The following is a 17,989-nucleotide window of genomic DNA, read 5'->3' on the forward strand; positions in this document are numbered from 1 at the left end:
GGTGGTTCCGTTATATTCACCGATCGCCGGAGGCACATAGTGCTTTGGCAGAGGATCCCGCAGGATGGCCTCTGAGAATTGATGGTTGATCCGTTCGGGCGAGGCATCCGCTCGGGGAGCCTTGCCTTTTCTGCTGTCTCGCCTTGGTACTTCATCTGATGAAGATCCTCGATCACGATTGACTGCTGCGGCTTCAGGAGTGCGGAATAAGGCTCGATGGAATGGAACTGTGGCCGACGGTGCTTTCGCTCGGCCACCTGATGCTGATGTTGCTAGCTGCTCAATCCGCTCGGCTTGCGACTTTTGTCCTTGTTCCACAAGCTTCGCTGCTCTTGTCTCGATCAAAGCGTCGAGCTCCTCTGTGGAGAGCATCACCGAGTGCTGTCGTCCAGCTTCGTCCATTTCTTCCGATCGGATGCAGGAGCGTTCCCACAGACGGCGCCAAATTGATCCTGTCCGAACGTTGAATCAACGGACGCTGGGCACGTGTCGCTCTCCTCGTTGCTGACGTAGATCTCCGACCGGTCGTACGACGCTCCGGCGAACCTGCACAGAAGTTGGGCCGGGAAGAGGTTCCCGGCGACGACCCTCCGACGCTCAAGTCAGGCAAGCAAGCAACAAAGAAGTGGCTCCAAATATCGTAGCATGCGTACCTCCGGTGAAGAAGGGTGAGGCCCTTTATATAGGGCTGGAAATGGACTCACGCACACAGATCGAGGCGAATATGTGTCCTCAGCCCATACCTCAATATGGGCTTGTCAGAAAAGCTTACCTGACCCCTAACTGCTACAGTCCGAGCACGTCTTTGATGGGACAGCGGACCCCTGTCATAAGATCCTGCGTATGGTCTGCTCCTTGAACATGTCCGCTGTCAGAGGATGTTTCCTTGTCCTGTTCTCTTCTTACTACATGCCGAGTGTCCGACCGGTCGGCAGTCTCCTTGCGTCAGGCCGGTCATACGTGCTGGTCCCCTTGGGATATTCCCGGTAGTGTGCTCTGTGGAGACTGATCGCAGTATTGCTACCTTATGCCTTCGGCCGAGTGGGCCACCCGCTCGGTCGTACAATCTTGTTCAACGAGCGTCAGAACTCTGACTCCTCGCCGGGTGCCTTTGACTCCGAGAGGACCCAGTTTGGCCGACCGGTCTCCTCTTCTCCGGTAGGCCGTTCGACCCTTTGACTTCAGCGTTGCGTTCTTACCTCAGGGGGTCCGGCCGACCGGTCTCTTTGTTCTTATCGCCGGATCAATGGTCTTTTGGGTCCTTGCTGTCATCATATTCCTTGATAGTCGGGGGTCTGTAACCCTTGGGTAACTTTTCTTCTAATATCCTTGGGGAAAAGGGCATCTTCTCATCAGGTTCAGTGCGGGGCTCTTCTCGAAGAATTATGGCTTTCCTCTTCCTTGAATCTCGAGGAAGAGAACTTTCGACCATAGAAATTGGTGGTTGCTCTTTCTTGAGACTATGGCCATGGGGACCAGGCTGATAATATCCTAGGTCAGGTTCTTAGTAGAAGGCTGGGGGAAACTCCTCAGGCTACTTTCTCTTAGAGGCTCAATCCGAGATGTGGATTGGCTCTTTAGAGGCTTCAGGTAGCTTACGCGGTCGAGAGGCAGTGGTTTGTTTTTCGAAAGCGGCATGCCTCTTGGCTTCCTTGAACAGTTCATATTCTCCTGTAGTCATAGTCACGTTGATTCTATCGGAATCCTCCATCTTCACATTCCAGAATAGGCATATGTGTTTCCACAGACGGCGTCAAATTGAACACGTCCGGAAGCTGAGTCAGACGGAGGCCGATGCTACTGTCGCTAGCGTTGAAGGGAGACAACCGAGGTCTTCTGACGAGGCGGTTCTGCGAAAAAGAGTTCCCATGAGCGGATGATGGGGCGATGACGACGAAGGCCGAGTGGAAAGATCTCTGCGCACACTCAGACGAGCACACGGAGCATTAGAGACCAAGAACCAGGGAAAAAGTCCCCGGAGCAGGCCCTTTGACGCTCAAGTCAGATACTTTTTCCTCAGAAGAACAGTAAAATGGAAAGGAAAAGTAAAGGACGAGTGCCAAATGACGAGTGAGCGTACCTGTGTAAGAGAGAGAGCTTCCCTTTTTATATGTCAGTGAGTACTTTTGGAACCTAACAGGTGTCAGGGAATGTCGAGTGTCAGAGCTTGTCTAGTAACGAATGACACGTGGCCTTCCACCACTGGTTATGGGAGCATTTCTTTAGTGAAGCATCTCCGACCATCAGCATATTCCCTTACGCGTAGCAGTTATTCCCTGACAGTTGGTTATGATTCCTTGGCTTGCTTGTCGTGTAATGTCCGCTCAACTTGATTAAGTTCCTTTTACCTGCGCTTCCAGCCCCATAAATCCTGACCTACATGTCCAGCCCTGTAAATCCTGACCTGTGCTTCTAGCCCTGTAAATACTAACTTGCGCTTCCAGCCCTGCCAATCCTGACCTGTATGTCCAGCCTTGTAAATACTAACCTGTGCTTCCAGCCCTACCAATCCTGACCTGCATGTCCAGCCCTGTAAATCCTGACCTGTGATTCTAACCCTCTTAATACTAATCTGCGCTTCTAGCCCTGTAACTCCTGCCCTGTGTCCATCCTTGTAAGGCTTGACCTGTTTCCCGCACTATACATCCTGACCTGCATATTCAGTCCTATATATCGTGCTCCGTATTTCATGTCCCACCATTCCTGACCCGCATTGCTGTCTTACGCGTCCTGACCAGCATTACCTGTCTTGTAATTTCCGACCTACATTTCCTGACCTGCACTTCTTGACTTGTACACCTTGTCTCATTCGTCAATACCCGCATTTCCTGTCCTGTAATTCACGACCTGCATTCCATGTCCTGTATTTCCTGACCCGTATTTCCTAACCTATATATTCTGTCTTACGCTTCCATACCTGTATTTCCTGTCCTGTAATTCCCAACTTGCATTCCATGTCCGATTTCCTTAACTTCTGACTGATACGTCCCCTTGAATTCTGGCCGCCACATCCTCTTGACTTTTGACCACCACGTCCTCTTGACTTCTGATCGCCCTATCCCTCCCTAGGGCCCCACTATCATGCACCGTATCAGATATGATCTCCAAAATTGTTCCTCAAACGCAGCAAATTAATCAAACCATATGTTTGTTGGGGTTGCAAGGTTGCAAACATGGTCCCATATTGGAAACACATGGGAAAGATCATGGGTTTATAAGAGAAAAGATATCTCCATTGGCATGAGGCCTTTTGGGGAGAGCCCAAGAGCAAAACCATGAGGGTCTAGGCCCAAAGTGGACAATATCATGTTATTGTGGAGATATCTAAATTCTTTTCGATCCTACAATTGGTATCAGAGCCCGGACTGCCAGAAGGTTTAACCGCCGACTGTGCACAAGAGCTATGGTCTGATTAAGCCATGTGGATACAATATTGACCTCGAACAAAGAAAGTGGGAACTCCTCTGTTCGGATCAAGAGGATCAGACACCAGGCAGGAAGTCCTAGTTGCGACTAGGCAAGGAAGTCCTAGTAGGTCGGGTGGACCGAGGGGCAGGAAGACCTGGTGGGTCGAGGATCGGACGTGGGAAGCCTATGGTCCTTTGTTTGAGGGGGGAATTGTTGGGGTTGCAAGGTTGCAAACATAGTCCCATATTGGAAACACATGGGAAAGATCATGGGTTTATAAGAGAAAAGATATCTCCATTGGCATGAGGCCTTTTGGGGAGAGCCCAAGAGCAAAACCATGAGGGTCTAGGCCCAAAGTGGACAATATCATGCTATTGTGGAGATATCTAAATTCTTTTCGATCCTACAATGTTAACTTTTTTTTTCTTCAAGGCACGACAATGGCATTTTACCAAAAATTATTAAAAAAAAAAAAATGGTTAAAGTAAAAGGGATAATCCTCATCTCAGACTCTTCCAGAACTGTCCCATATCATTTGGAAGGAAAATAAATCATGATAAATTTTACCTAGTACAGTGACCATTTGCATAAATTAACTCGTAATACTATATTGGGAATGGATTTCATGACCTATTACATCAATACCATATGTAAGTACTAATTATACTGACCGAGACCAAAAAAAAAAAATTATGAATGGTAACACATATTCATATATAAATTGAAAAAGAACCTCAACATATTATGAACTTAAAATCATAATTATTTAAGGCATGACACGTTCAAAAACCTAAGTGTATAGGATCTAAGACGCATAGCATAAGGTGAAGCATAGGCTTTATTGAATAAGACACTCTGGATATAAAATTTTATAATTCAAATATATATAGAAAATTTTTATCAAAATATTTCATGAATAAAACTTATAATCCGTTAAATATTAAAAAAATCATAGCAAATAAATAAGTTATACTCAAATAATTAAACCATCAAAATCTTGATCATATTCCATCACCGAATGTTTCAGATTTATACAATTTAATCTCCATCAATTTCCCGAGATCAATATCACAAAGCGCATAGGCACAAGAGACTCCTTAAGTTGCGCCTAGGCGCAGCGAGGCTATGCTCAAAACTAATATGAATTCAATGTTTCAAACCTGCAATACCTCCAATTTTACGACTTAAACAGTAGAATTGACGAATACAAACATCCTGAAGGAGCCAAGAACATTATGAGATCCTAGTCACACCGTATGATCGATCATTTTCACCCAAACATTAAACTGGAATCCAATGCTAAAAAATCCAACATAATTCCTGAGCAAAGTATCCAAAACACTGAAACTGCAAAAAAAATTCCAACGCTCACGACTAATTATGAATGGTACATGCCAGTTACCGGATATCATGAGCAACTTTTGAGTCTTCAACATGTGTAGTTACTAGTTCGGGCCACTTGGGCGATCAGAGCATTCATTAAAGATGCCAGGAACATACCAAACATCATTCATCAAGTAGAAAGAGGGGAGTAATGGGTGACAACTTTTAAGATCTTTCAACTTCATCAAAATTTTACATGCACCACAAAATACAACTTAAATGCATACAGAAATAGGCCTAAAGAAAACAAAATAAGATAAAGATGCTTTAGGTTCTTTCTGAAATCATGAATGGAAATACTTCCATGATGCTCCCTTCTTGCAGTGCCCCATCTCATGAAACCAGCATGCGCCTGTGTTTACTCTTGGGGGAGCTGATGATCCTCCAGGCTGCATCCTGTTCCATGATCTCGGATTTGGTTGTCTCGAGTCATTGGCCCTCGGGTTGTCACCCTGGCCTGTACGTCTGTCTCCAGCCTGGGGTGGTTGACTACTAAAGCTCTGAGGATTTCCAACTGGTGGATGCACCTGGGGTGGCTGACTACTAAAGCTCTGAGGATTTCCAACTGGTGGATTCACTTGCGGTGGTTGACTACTAAAGCTCTGAGGATTTCCAACAGGTGGATTCATTGAAGGCTTAATATTTCCTTGTCCTGGTCCCCAAGCCGGATTCATGTTCATGGCTTGTGCAGATGTTTCCATAGTGTGGCATGTGTTTGGCTGTAGAGGAGCTACCCAGCCAGGGCTAGGGTTTGGCTGTCCTGGCATAAACATGGCCCAAACGGGATTCATGGGAAAATTTCCCTGCAATTGAGCTCCCCATCCAGGAGTTTGATTTGTGTTACCCATTGCTGGGGCTACCCAATCTGCATTCATATTTGTGTTTCCCGGTGCCGGTGCCGGTGCCGGTGCAGCCCAACCAGGGCTCACCATAGGATTTACCTGATTTTGTACCCCCGAACACATGTTAAAATCTGCAAGTGTTTGAGTAGTCTGTCCCCAAGGCATATTCATATTGTTCTGAGCTACCATTCCCCAGCCAATGTTCATGTTTCCTTGAGGCACTGCTGTCCAACTTCCAGTCCCTTGTGTAGAACCTGGATTTGTGCTTGGGTTTTGTGAAGCCATCGGAAATATTGAGTTTTGAATATTAGATCCATTAACAAATCCCATCTGTGTTGGTTTTACAGATATGATATTGGCATTTGATCCAAACTGTGAAGATGGTGGGTTAGAACCATTAGAACAGAGCAATTGGGTATTATCGTTGCTAGCTGCAGCAGAATTGGGAGCAGAGCTCCAACCATAAGGTGCCATGTTCGATGATGCCATTTGATTATTAGTGTTGCTCATGTGTATTGGAATTTCAAAGTTTGCTGGATTCAGAAGCTCAGAATTTGGAGCTGCAGAAGCTTGTGATCTCTGAGCTAAGATAGACTCTGAAGCATCTGTTTGAACAAATAATTTTCTAGTTGCATCGACTGAGGGTGTACTGACATCAGGTTTTCAAACTTTTGTGAAGTCACAATTTGAACACAGGCAACAGGATCATTAGTTGGTCCAATACCATCAGATGATCTACCTTGTGTTGTCAGTGAATGTTTTCCAGGGTGGTTTTGATCATGTGTGAGAAGAATTTGACTCTGGTCAGCCGACTGAGAGGCTGCTTGATTATATTCAGAAAAACTCGTCTCATTTGCTGCTCCTTCATGGGTCCGGGGCCTCTTCATTTCAGGTTCCAGAACAGATGCAACGTGAAGAGATTTTCCGCCATCTCGAACAACAGCTTGATCAGGCACAAACTGTGTAGCCCGAACCAAGTTCTGTTAATGAATTTGCCGTATTTCTTAAAAACACTATCTCCTCCATGCCTCCTGTAGGAGTAACCCAGCCTGAAGCCGTGTCATGGACAGAAACATTAGGTGCCATATGTTTATTTGCAAAACCTTTGGCATTTGACCAACCTTGGCTGCTTGGTTGTGAAGTCAGAGTAGGTACATTGGAAGAATCATTTCTCAGCTGATACGAGTCATTTAGTGAGATATTTGTAATGGTACTGGATAATTGATTACTTGTAGAGTTGCTATTGAATTGAGAATTCACATAGTACTGACTATTAGGCTGTGACTCAATTGGCTTTTTTTTTGTCCTTGTCCAACCCTAATATTGGCAGCATTTGGTGATGTGCTGGAAGGGGCATCCACGTTTGTAGATGACCAGGAAGAAGGCTTCACCTTTTGTGTATTTTCCTTACTTCCTCTCCGAACACTTTCTGAATTTCCTTCCACACTAAATGAAGTAGGTGAAACATCAACTAAGTCCTCAGTGTTCTTAGAAGGAGGTTCCCACTCTGGCAAGTCTTTCTCAAATTTCCCTGCCATTGCATCAGTCAACGTGATAGAGTCCTCAGGCTTATCAGAAGTTCTCCAAATCATCAAATTAGGAGGGAAGTATCCAGTTGTACTCCACTTGCACAATTGAGACATTGAAAATGGTCCTTGGATTCTTGCGGATGGATCTTTATAATGCCAAATCGTTTCTGATTCACTTGTGTTTGATTTAGTTACATTCCCAACTGGCAATGATGCCTTTTGATTACCATGCGGACCCTCAGATGATTGTTCCATTGAAAGATGCTTCTCGTTGTACAGACTGCCATCTGGTGCACTTGCAAGTACACAATTTTTTGGAACCTCAGAAACTAGCTGGTGCGTGTCATTAGACTGGTTCAAGGAAAAATCAGTTGCATCAACACGTCTCCCAGAAAAGGAATCTGACAAAGGCCTAACTTGAATTTGAGAACTGTTTGACTCACAAACGTTTGAGTTTTTCCGGAAACTACTCCAGTTTTCGGTTGAACCTCCTTTCCCAGGAGACTTTACCTCCCTCCCATTCCTAGTGAAAGAAGATTCTCTCAACTTGTCATAGAAATCTGCATGCTCAACAATCAATTTATAATTTTATAATTATAAATAGCAAAAGGAAAAATTGATATGAGGTTTGAGATAAAAGATATGAACTGCCAAGTTGTACTATACCATGCTTTCCCACATCTGCCTCTTCTTCCTCTGCAGACTCAAAGTCTGGGTCCATATGTGGGTCGGTGTGTATATCAGGGGCTTCATTCAGCCTGCGGTCTCGCTCTTCAGGCGTGTTCAACAGTTGTAGCTTCTCCACACATTCTCTAAGCGTGGAGGAAAGTTAAGGTGGTAGCAATATACACATTACTAATATAGAGTAACTATGATCAGACAATGGGTGGCATGCAAATTAGCAGTGAAGCATGCAAATGGTCATGGGATTCGTTTCTTTCCCGCACCTAGACCAGCCTGACCCAGATATGTGGATCCATTCAGTGATTCAAAAAAAACAATGAAAGCTATTACTATTCTGATAAGCAGCAGGGTTTAGAAGATATACTTCCCAATAAGAATAGTTTGCAGCAAAGGATATTCTTTCCGGCGGCCTTTTTCACTAGCACGATCATGAAGATGACCAAGCCTCGATTTCTCACTTTCCAACCACTGAATAAACATTAAAAATGTTTGTAGCTTTCCAGAAAAAACGGGAATTGAACATCAAAAAGAACTTCAGAGGAAGATACATCATTTACTCTTACATGTTGGAGAGACATTGCCTTCTCCAGAACTTCTCCCTAAATGATGAAAACAAAAACCATGACATTTATTCTGTTTGAAATCTAATAATACAATGATAACCAAACAGAGTTATACCACTGTTAGTCGTCCAATAAACCCACATTTAATGCTCTGCCTTAAGCGTTTGCATTCCTCCTACAAGTGTCCAGTCAAATAGTAACTTATTTGCCTTTTATATAACAACTCAAAAGAGGCAGAGTAGTAGATAAGCCAACTATTATAGGACCATTAAGGATTCCAAAGAGCTACTAAACTTAATATCTTCTAATCAAGGATAAAAACCTTCGAAGAGAAAGGTCATCAAGTTGTCTTATGAGAGAATTTTCATGATAACATGTTTGCCAGATACATATTGATATAAATTTCAAAATGTGAAAAAAAAAATTAAGATAAATATTTCTGTGGTGCAAATCATACTGTTCAATATTACTGTGAAGAAAAAGTTGGTAGGATTCCAACCCTAAAATAAATCATAGGCATTTAACAAACCAAACAATGTAACTAGCTCTGTTGCACACATTTAAACACGAGTATTTGACACAAGTATGGATTTAGGGTTTAGGGTTTAGGGTTTAGGGTTCAATACATCATTTTATATAAGGAGGATTGCAAAAACTAAATAGAAAAGAATCTGGATTATGAAAACAAGTATGAGGACATGACAAAACTTAACATATAATTCCAAATAAATTATATCAGAATCTAAGGAAACATAAGGCTAAGTTAATCTTATTATTAATTTATTTAATAACAATAATATTTTTAATCAAATAATTTAGAATTTTTGAATTGTACTCAAGATTGCTTAAACCAGGAAGAGGATATACTCAAAAAGTGTGGGTGCCCCACTGCTTTTGTCTCTTGACAGCGATTGTATGTGCAGGAAGTAACCAATGATAGCTAGTGGTGTGTCTCCTTATGATAGTATTAACAGAGAGAGAGAATTTAAACTTCCGAACCAAGGTCAATCACAGTGATTCAGAAACCAGTACCTCACCATCGCAAGATTTAAATAATAAAAAACTTTTGACTGATGGGGGAATGCCAAAGTTCAATTAATACAGACCAATAACACCAATTGTAAGTCATCAGGTTAAAAACTGATTATACAAGAGGGTATAGAACGGAAAAACAAGTTAGGTAAGATATCAGCATAACCAATGGCAGGACATTATATGTCCATATAACCAATAAAAATGTTAGAGCAAGATATCAGGATAATGAAGATAGGATATTCCATGTCTACAAAAATTAAGATCCAAGAAAGCAAGTCTATTTATTCCTCTGGTCTTAAAGATAGGCATTGAAATTTCTTGAGATGTGATGATCATTTGAGGACGAGCTTCATAGTTGTCAAAATCAGCTGACACCAATAAAAAGGGTTATAATTGATCATTATCTGTTATCTTGTATTATCATGTATGAAACTATTTGGTTATTCTATTCTTTTAATTTTTCATAATGCTGATTTCACCAATCCGTCTGTTACAATATGAGCAATACTTAGATTTCTTGACCATGTAACCCTAATGCTGATTTTGGTAATCATGAAAAATGAAAAGAAAAATAAATCACATAATACAAAGTGAGCCCTTGGTGCAAAAAAACTATATTTTATTTGCAAATTATTGTGAAACAAAGTGTCATTAGATTCCATTTTATTCCATGTCATAATGATAGGAAGTCACGTAATCAGCTAACTTTGTTCCCAACTATTTTGGGACCTGGCTACATAGATTTTATCCCTCCATTGAATTTTATGGAATAATACATCTTTAATAAATATACAAATAGATCACTTTTAATTAAACTCAATAGATTTTTTTGGTCTCCAGTTATTCTTACACCTTCAAATTGCATCGATACAACTTGTCCAAAGATAGGCAATAAAGAATCAGAAAATGATTTTTTGGGTGCCAGCTTACATATTGGCAATGAGTCAAAGTTGAACTTAGCATTTTCTTCTGTATAAAGGTTCATAACATGAGAAAACCATAGACACCACATCAATACTTGCACAAGTTTTACATAGGTATTGAATAATAAGCAACTGAAAAACTCCTTCAAGCAAAAAATAATTGACAGAACATCAGCAAGAAAAACTATGTAAAGATAAGTTTACCTCGGTAAACTCCTGATTTGAGATGATATCAATTGTAATAATCTCCTTCTTGTTTAAATTTAGTATCTCAAGTGTTACATCAGTCATCCCCTTTCCACTTTTGTATTGTTCTGTTGCTTTGCCTGAACCTGAACAGAAAATACAGGCAGCAAAAATTAATGAACTCATGTACGAATATATATCTATCAATACTAAGTAGCAAGTAAAGCCTACCGATAACTTGGACCAACCGGTACATATCTTGCCATTGTCCCAGCCCAGAAATCCTTATTCTTACAAAGGATCCAATTGCTTTCTCCTCAAATTCATCATCCTCAATCAAGTTCTCCATTAAATTACGACGCAGATACATTAAGCTAATGTTGTGAACATCTACTGCTGCATAATCATCAAGATTGTTTAGAAGTTCCTTATCCTCCACCTTTTTCTGAACCTTGTGTCTCTTATCAAGAGTTAACTTTGTGGATGGATCATTATTTGCTTTAGCATTTGCTGGGTCAGAGTCGGGATCTACTATACCTCCTTGCTTGTCTTCACTATCTAGTGTTGTTACCTCTTTTATGAGAAAATGTGACTCGAGGAGTTTTAACATTTCAAAATGCCCCACACGCTCTTTTCCAAAAAGATTTCCAAGCCTTGGATCACAAACAATCTGACTTTTCCGACGGCGATCACGAAGATTATGCTTCTTTATGTAGTCAAGCAAAAGAGCCTGAACATCAAACTGGGATAAAGCAGATATATCCCCATTTCTCATATGTGCTACAAACTCCAAAAGTTCATCCGTAGCCCACTCAGAGTTCCTGGAGACAGATGTACCAACATAATCTCCTTTTACTGACCCTTTGTCATTGATAAATTTCTTAGATCTTTTTCTAATTTTCCTCCTAGAAGTTCTTTCTTTATGGTCTGAAGAGCTGTCTGAAGATGCTACCTGCTGTTCTCTAGGATTACGCAAATTACCAGAACCATTAGTTAGTGTGGCAACATCAGATTTCTTGATTGGATTTCTAGCGCTCATCAACTCATCTAATGTCAATGACAACTTTGCTTTCAGAGCTATATAGTAGTCCTTGAACAAATATTCAAAACTACTTCTATCATCAAAATCAACTGTAATCTGCTTATAGACCAAAAAAGTATAGCACAAAATTATCAAAAAGGCGATGAAGGGGATATATATAACTATAGTAAACACAAACGAAATGATTCAGACACACAATACAACAATTTGAAAATCATTATGCTATACTACCAAAAGAATAACGAGAAATATCATCAGAGGAAATGCTATAACAAAAAGGAATGCCATACAATGGTGTGCCTAACAGAAGTGCTTGACTGCCATGCATCAAATAACATCATAGCATTGTAGTCAAGGTTTACATACTGTTATAGTTCATTGATACTGAGTTTACAAAAAATGAAAGAAGATTTCTCAAAAAGAAACCAAAGAAGAAGACACATTGTGCAAGGCTACTCGTCATCAAGTTGTATTTTATCCCACTATCCAAAAACTAAATCATTTTTTATTACATCAAGTAATATTGACTTGTTTTTATGGTCTCTCTAACTTTGCACCGTCGACACTAATAGATTTAAATTCACACTAAAAAACCTACAAAACATTTTTAAACATATCCATACCATCTAACATATTTTCTCTCATTTGATTGTTTATTAAAACTATACCTACTGTTGTCAAATACTGGCATTTTTTAATTTATCCTTTTTAGTAACTTCATGCATCCATCTTAGTATTCTCATCTCAACTAACATTAACTTTTTGTATGTGTTGGTTCCTAACAGCTCATCACTCCAATCTGCAATGGATCATATAGCACTTTTATAAAAGTTTCCTTTTAGCCTATGAGGAACATAATGATAACATAAGACTCCAAAAGCTTCTCAAAATTTTCACAACTCATTTTTTTATCATATTAACAATGTCCTCATCAATATCTCCTCTTATTTGAATAATAGATCCAAAATATCAAAAACTTTTATTTTCACAAATTTCATGTTCATCTATCTTATCTATCCCATCATTTCTTTCTTGTTATCCAAAAAGTGCACTTATTTAATCATTGTTTTACTTATCTTAAGCATTTAGTTACTAAAAATTTTCTCCATGATGAAACATCTTATTTCATAATTGCATTCTTATCAATTACGACAATATCATATGGAAATACCATGCACCAAGCCACCAAGAAAACTAACAAGATATTTTCTAGTTAATTCTGTTTATTACTCATTAGTAAATGGCTAACAAAACCGACAAGATTACATGATTTAGCTAACAAAACATAAATGCATATTTTCAGCCTTATTTAAGTAAGCAAAGAGGAACCACATTTAGAAAATCAGAGAGTACTACTCCCTTAGAACTACTCTCACACTATATCATTTCACAAGACCCACATTTTAATAACTATTTTGGATTTTGGAAGTAAACAAAATCATTTGGGTTGTTATTTCGATCTTAGCATTCCATTGGGCTATATATAAAGCTACAAAATTTGCAATTCTTCAATCAATTAGACCTCTTTTAACTCAAAGGTTACAATTATTTTATTCCTCAAAAGTTACAACTCCAATTGATTCAATTTATCTCTCTTTTTTAAAAATCCTTCTATGCCATTGCAAAAGTGGTATATTTGAGGATTGCACTGCATATCCAATATGATCCAAATATGAGGCAATGCTCAATATGTGGAATAGATGGATCAGCATGAGCTACATATGCATTAAGTTCACACACATCTAAAACAAATTGATTGAATCAAATCCAATCAAATAAAAGATGGTATCAATAAACCAACCTCTAGACCTAATGTAGCAGAAAGAGTAAAAAAAGGTGACGAAGAGGAATTTGATAATGACGTTTACTTAGATAAAGCACTTGCCAATCTTTTCTATAAAAAATCTATAATTTTTAAGTCCTAAACACTTAATATTCATAAGCATTTTAATTTGCATATGCATATATTTGTTCTACTAGGTGTGAATTTCTTTGGTTGATTAGTTAGATATGCTATGTGACAGATGTAGAATTTTCTTTTATATAGATTGCTTAGGTTGATTAATTCATGCATTTGGACATTTATTAGGATATGCAACCTCACCCAACGCATATGCTTGTATATACATATGCTGCCGCATATTGTTTAATCTTCAATTGACTTATCTATATCAAACTAGTTTATTATTTCATCACAACATAATATCGTTAAGAATGAAGTAGACAAGAAGATGATGATTAATCTAGGTTAAGTTTTATTTATTCAGAGTGCACAGATTCCTTAACTGGGAAACATGTGTTACCAAAGAAAGATTAGTTATTTGATGAATTAGAACAAGTTGTTCAATATACACATTAAAGTTTCAGATCCTATTTACATTCTGTCAATCATCATTTAAGCATAAATTACCATTTTTCTATGGATTTATTACTCTGACTGTGCTTTAACTGCTGTGTGAACATATATATAAGTGACAATAAAGTTAAATTATATATATTTTTTAATAACAAAGGCATATCCATCTATGTATGTGCTTGCATGATACATATGCACTATACAATCACCAAATAGAGAGTAGACAACACTTGCTTTTTTACCTTGTTAAGGAGCATATGACAATCACACAAGAGAATATGAGCCCTTCTCCATTTTAACTATGCAACCTTTGTCCAATAAATGTAGACAAAAAATAAAATAGCTAGCAAGTACAAAAGGGTGCAAGTTTGCAACAAAGTAGATTATTTCCTAATGCTGTGTTTACTTGATGGGGATAGAGAATGTTAGAGAAAGGAAGAGAGAGAGATGAAAGGAAAATGCAAACAGGATATTTCAAGGGTTTTTTCAACATAATGTTATTATGAAGATAGCATAACAAACTAGTTGAGTTAAAAAAAAAAAATTCTTCAAATACCGAGTTACATGAACAAGTTGAGACTTGAATATCGAGTTCCTGTACAGACTACAGACTGCTGTCAAAAGTAATTGGGAGGAATTAGAAGGATAAGAAAACACAACAAACCATTTGTCCATTCCCATATTCCTTTGTCTCTATCAGCATCACAGTGCTCATGCAAGCTTCACAGAACCCTTTATTTTCTCTAAGGCAAATAAATCCAGATTCTTGAATACACCCTTTACATAAAGAGTATGTGAAGGAAAAGCACATGTAGTGAGCAGTTCTCTCACAGCTGCTACATATATGCCAACCTAGAATTCCAATTCAACTGAATAAATTAGAAAAGTGACACTGCATACGAAACTGAAAATCATTCTTAAGCAAGAAAAGAAATATTCAAATATTAAAAAATAGATATTGTTTATAAACTAAAGTTCTTAAGAAATGGCATTGCTTTTTCTCCTAGGATCTGCTCGGCAAATTTCTGTGTGCAATCACTTGCACATTGCAGACAAAATTGAAATTCAAAATTTCTCCAAAGGTTTACTGTCCCAGCAGACAAGTTTAGAACACTGCAATATCCATTCCTAATTCCTTTCAATTCACAAATTAATAGATATATCATTCTGTAACTGTCATATAAAACACATTTTATCACCAACCATTAAATCAGTTGATCCTGTCCGAGCGCTGAGTCGACGGACGCTGGGGACGCGGCACGCTCTGCTGTCTCCGACTGGTGGTGTAGATCTCCGGCGAACCTACAAAGAAGCCGAGCCGGGAGGAGTTTCCCGGCGACGGCCCTCCGACGCTTAAGTCAGGCAACGAGAGAAGCAGCGTAACTGTGGCTACAGTGGAGATTTGCGTATACCTTCGTCGACGTCTAGGGGCCCTTATATAGGACCCCGGGGAAGCGCGGACACGCTTCTCTATGCGTGCACGCTTCCCCAAACATACCTTAACAAGCCTCTGTCAGAAAAGTACCTCTGGCACCATTCCGCAATCGTCCGAGCATATCCCGGATGTGACGGTGGAAGCTTCCGCCGTATGATCCGGTGTACGGCTCGGCCGCCAACTCTGCTACTTGTCGACGGCAGGCGTCTCGAGGATGATGTTATCCCCTATCTCCTTTGTCCTCTTGCATTCCCTGTCAGTTCCAGGGCCGAGCGGGTCGGCCGCTTGGCAGGCATGTAACTTCTGCATCGGTCGTATGCTCGGATGAGACTGCTCCCGCCTGTGTTGCCTTGTGCACCGGTCGAACGGACAGCCCGCTCGGCCCTTGAAACTTTTTTACCTTGAGCATCGGAAACCCGACCCCTAGTCGGGTTGTCTTTCATTCTGCTCGGGGGGATTCACAGTCGGTCGGCTTGATTCATCCGGTCGGTCGCCCTGCTTCGCCCGGTCGGCCGGGTCTTAGGGTCGAATCTCTTGACCTTTGACCTCCACGTGTCGTTGTCCTTCCGCCAACGAGGGTTCTCCACCCTTACCACCAGATCACATGCCTCCCCCTCAAGTCTAGTCGAAGGAGGCGCTAAGTCCGACTGACTGGACAGCCGGTCGGCCTGAGTGATACCGCCCTGCCACTCGGGAATGTTCCTCCAAACGGTCGCTCAGCCTATTCCGAGTGTTGGCTTTGCTGCCGTGTCGACGGTCCTCGCTGACGCCCTTCGGATCTCCTCGGGATTCTTGCAAATCTTCTTCATTAAGACCGAGCACGCGCGCTGGGCGCCGTAATGGCGCTCATTAAATGCGCCCCTATGACCTAGTGCCACGTGGCGCCTCCGCTGGCATCATCGTGCGGCTCGGCGATGTGTCCGATGGGACATCGGCGGTTTGAAATGAACGACCCGATGGGGGCCTTGGTTCCTGTGACCTGCATAAGACGGTCGAGGCCGATCGGGCCCGACCTTATAAAGCCGTCATCTTCCTCCTCCGTCACACTTCTGCCTTCGCGTGTCCCGCCGCCTTTCTTCAGTGCTTCAACGTTCCGGCGACTCCGCTTCACCGTTTTCCGACGATTCCCCGCCGTCTTCCTTCGATCCCCAGCCTCTTCGTAAGGTTCCTCCTCCTTTCCTCTCTGTTTTCCTCGTCTTTTTGTCGAGTTCTCGTCTTCTGGTCGCTGTCCCTTTCATCGTCTCCTTGCCGTGTGTCATTTTCTATTCTCTTGGCTTTTGTTTTCTTGCCCGATCGGATAATGGCCAGTTCATCCCAACCCGTAGAACCCACTTTAGGTCCCTAGTATACTACCATGGAATCTCGCTTCGATCGGCGTGACGCCGAAGCTTTGCTTGACGGTTTTGACATTCCGTCTGACTTTGAACTTATTCTACCCTCACCAATCGCTCGGCCTCACAAACCGCCGAGAGGAGCCAATTGTTTTTCCGCGACCAATTCACAGTCGGTCTGCGATTTCCTCTTCATCCCTTCTTCGCCGACGTTTGCAACTTCTTTGTTCTTCCGCTCGCCCAATTAGTTTCCAATACTTTTCGACTTTTGTGTGGAGTGGTGGTACTGTTCAAGATACACCGCATCCCTCTCCGACCGGAAATTTTTTACTATTTTTATTATCCCAATCAGTCCGAGCTGGACACCTATCTATTCCAGGCTCGGCCCGGCCTAGTCTTTTTAATAAACTCCCCTCCTCCAATAAATACTGGAAGGAATACTACTTTTATCTTCGTCTCCCCGAGCGGGCTCCCTTCCGGACCAAATGGCGGGTCGGACCGCCTACTTCTCCAGAGCTAAAAAGATTTAAGACCCGACCAGATTACCTCGAGGCCACGAACATGCTTGCCGGTCTGAAGCTCGATATCAACAAACTTCTGCCTGAAGGCGTGCTGTATATCTTCGGCCTGAGTCCGAGCCGCACTGCACTTCCGAGGAGCTTTGGTAAGAATTTCCCTTGCACATGTACTTTGAGTGCTAACTGATTTTCTTCTTTTTCCTTTGCAGCAAATATCGTCATGGAGCCCGCGATGCTCGGGATTTTGAAGAAGAAAGCCTAGGCGCTCGAGGCGGCAGCCGCCAAAGAGATGGAGCAACTGGGCATCACTCCGGTCGGCTCTCATGAGGGTGAGAGTGAGACAAACGCGGAGGAGTCGGCCGCTCAGGCCTCCCCCGTGGAGGTGACGGGAGGCGCCACATCGGAGAGGGAACCGACCGCCCCAGTGGAAGGCTCCGATCGGGAAGACGAGCGCCCGCTCAGACAAAAAAGGCGCCGGGCGGAGACACCGTTGCGATCAGCTACTTCTGCTGTTCGTGTATCCGAGCGGGCGGGATCCGGTTCTCGTGGGAAAACTCCAATGGTGGAGGCATTATCCTCCGATCGGACTCTGTCTCAATTAAATCTGCCCGCCAACCCAATTGAAGCTGTGCCGGTCAGCGCTCTCCCACCTGCCCCCCGCCGGGTCCAGCGCTCAGCTATTTTGTCCAAATTCCCCGCCCCAGTCTCTACTCCCTCTGCCTCGGCTCACACGACTCCCGGCCGGAGCCGCACC

The 17,989-nt window shown here is 41.8% G+C and overlaps 1 protein-coding gene across 4 annotated transcripts in view; it reads right to left on the bottom strand.

The window, feature by feature from the left end:
* Window positions 1-4,943: 4,943 nt before the first annotated feature.
* The window catches only part of LOC121974514 (zinc finger CCCH domain-containing protein 19-like), a 30,826-nt gene continuing 17,780 nt past the window's right edge, over window positions 4,944-17,989 (bottom strand). Inside the window, exons 3-11 of one of the 4 annotated variants that reach the window (XM_042525615.1) lie at window positions 14,616-14,803; window positions 10,785-11,691; window positions 10,572-10,699; window positions 8,525-8,584; window positions 8,395-8,445; window positions 8,244-8,314; window positions 7,829-7,980; window positions 7,606-7,722; window positions 7,372-7,513 (exon numbers count right to left, since the gene is read on the bottom strand). In XM_042525615.1, the coding sequence (XP_042381549.1) occupies window positions 7,509-7,513; window positions 7,606-7,722; window positions 7,829-7,980; window positions 8,244-8,314; window positions 8,395-8,445; window positions 8,525-8,584; window positions 10,572-10,699; window positions 10,785-11,691; window positions 14,616-14,803 (1,679 nt within the window). In that variant the 3' untranslated portion in view covers window positions 7,372-7,508. Of the gene's footprint in view, window positions 7,723-7,828; window positions 7,981-8,243; window positions 8,315-8,394; window positions 8,446-8,524; window positions 8,585-10,571; window positions 10,700-10,784; window positions 11,692-14,615; window positions 14,804-17,989 lie in introns of all 4 variants that reach the window. The other 3 variants (XM_042525612.1, XM_042525613.1, XR_006110014.1) reach the window with 3 other exon arrangements.

Source organism: Zingiber officinale, chromosome 4B, assembly GCF_018446385.1.
Source record: "Zingiber officinale cultivar Zhangliang chromosome 4B, Zo_v1.1, whole genome shotgun sequence".
NCBI classification, from domain to species: Eukaryota; Viridiplantae; Streptophyta; class Magnoliopsida; order Zingiberales; family Zingiberaceae; genus Zingiber; species Zingiber officinale.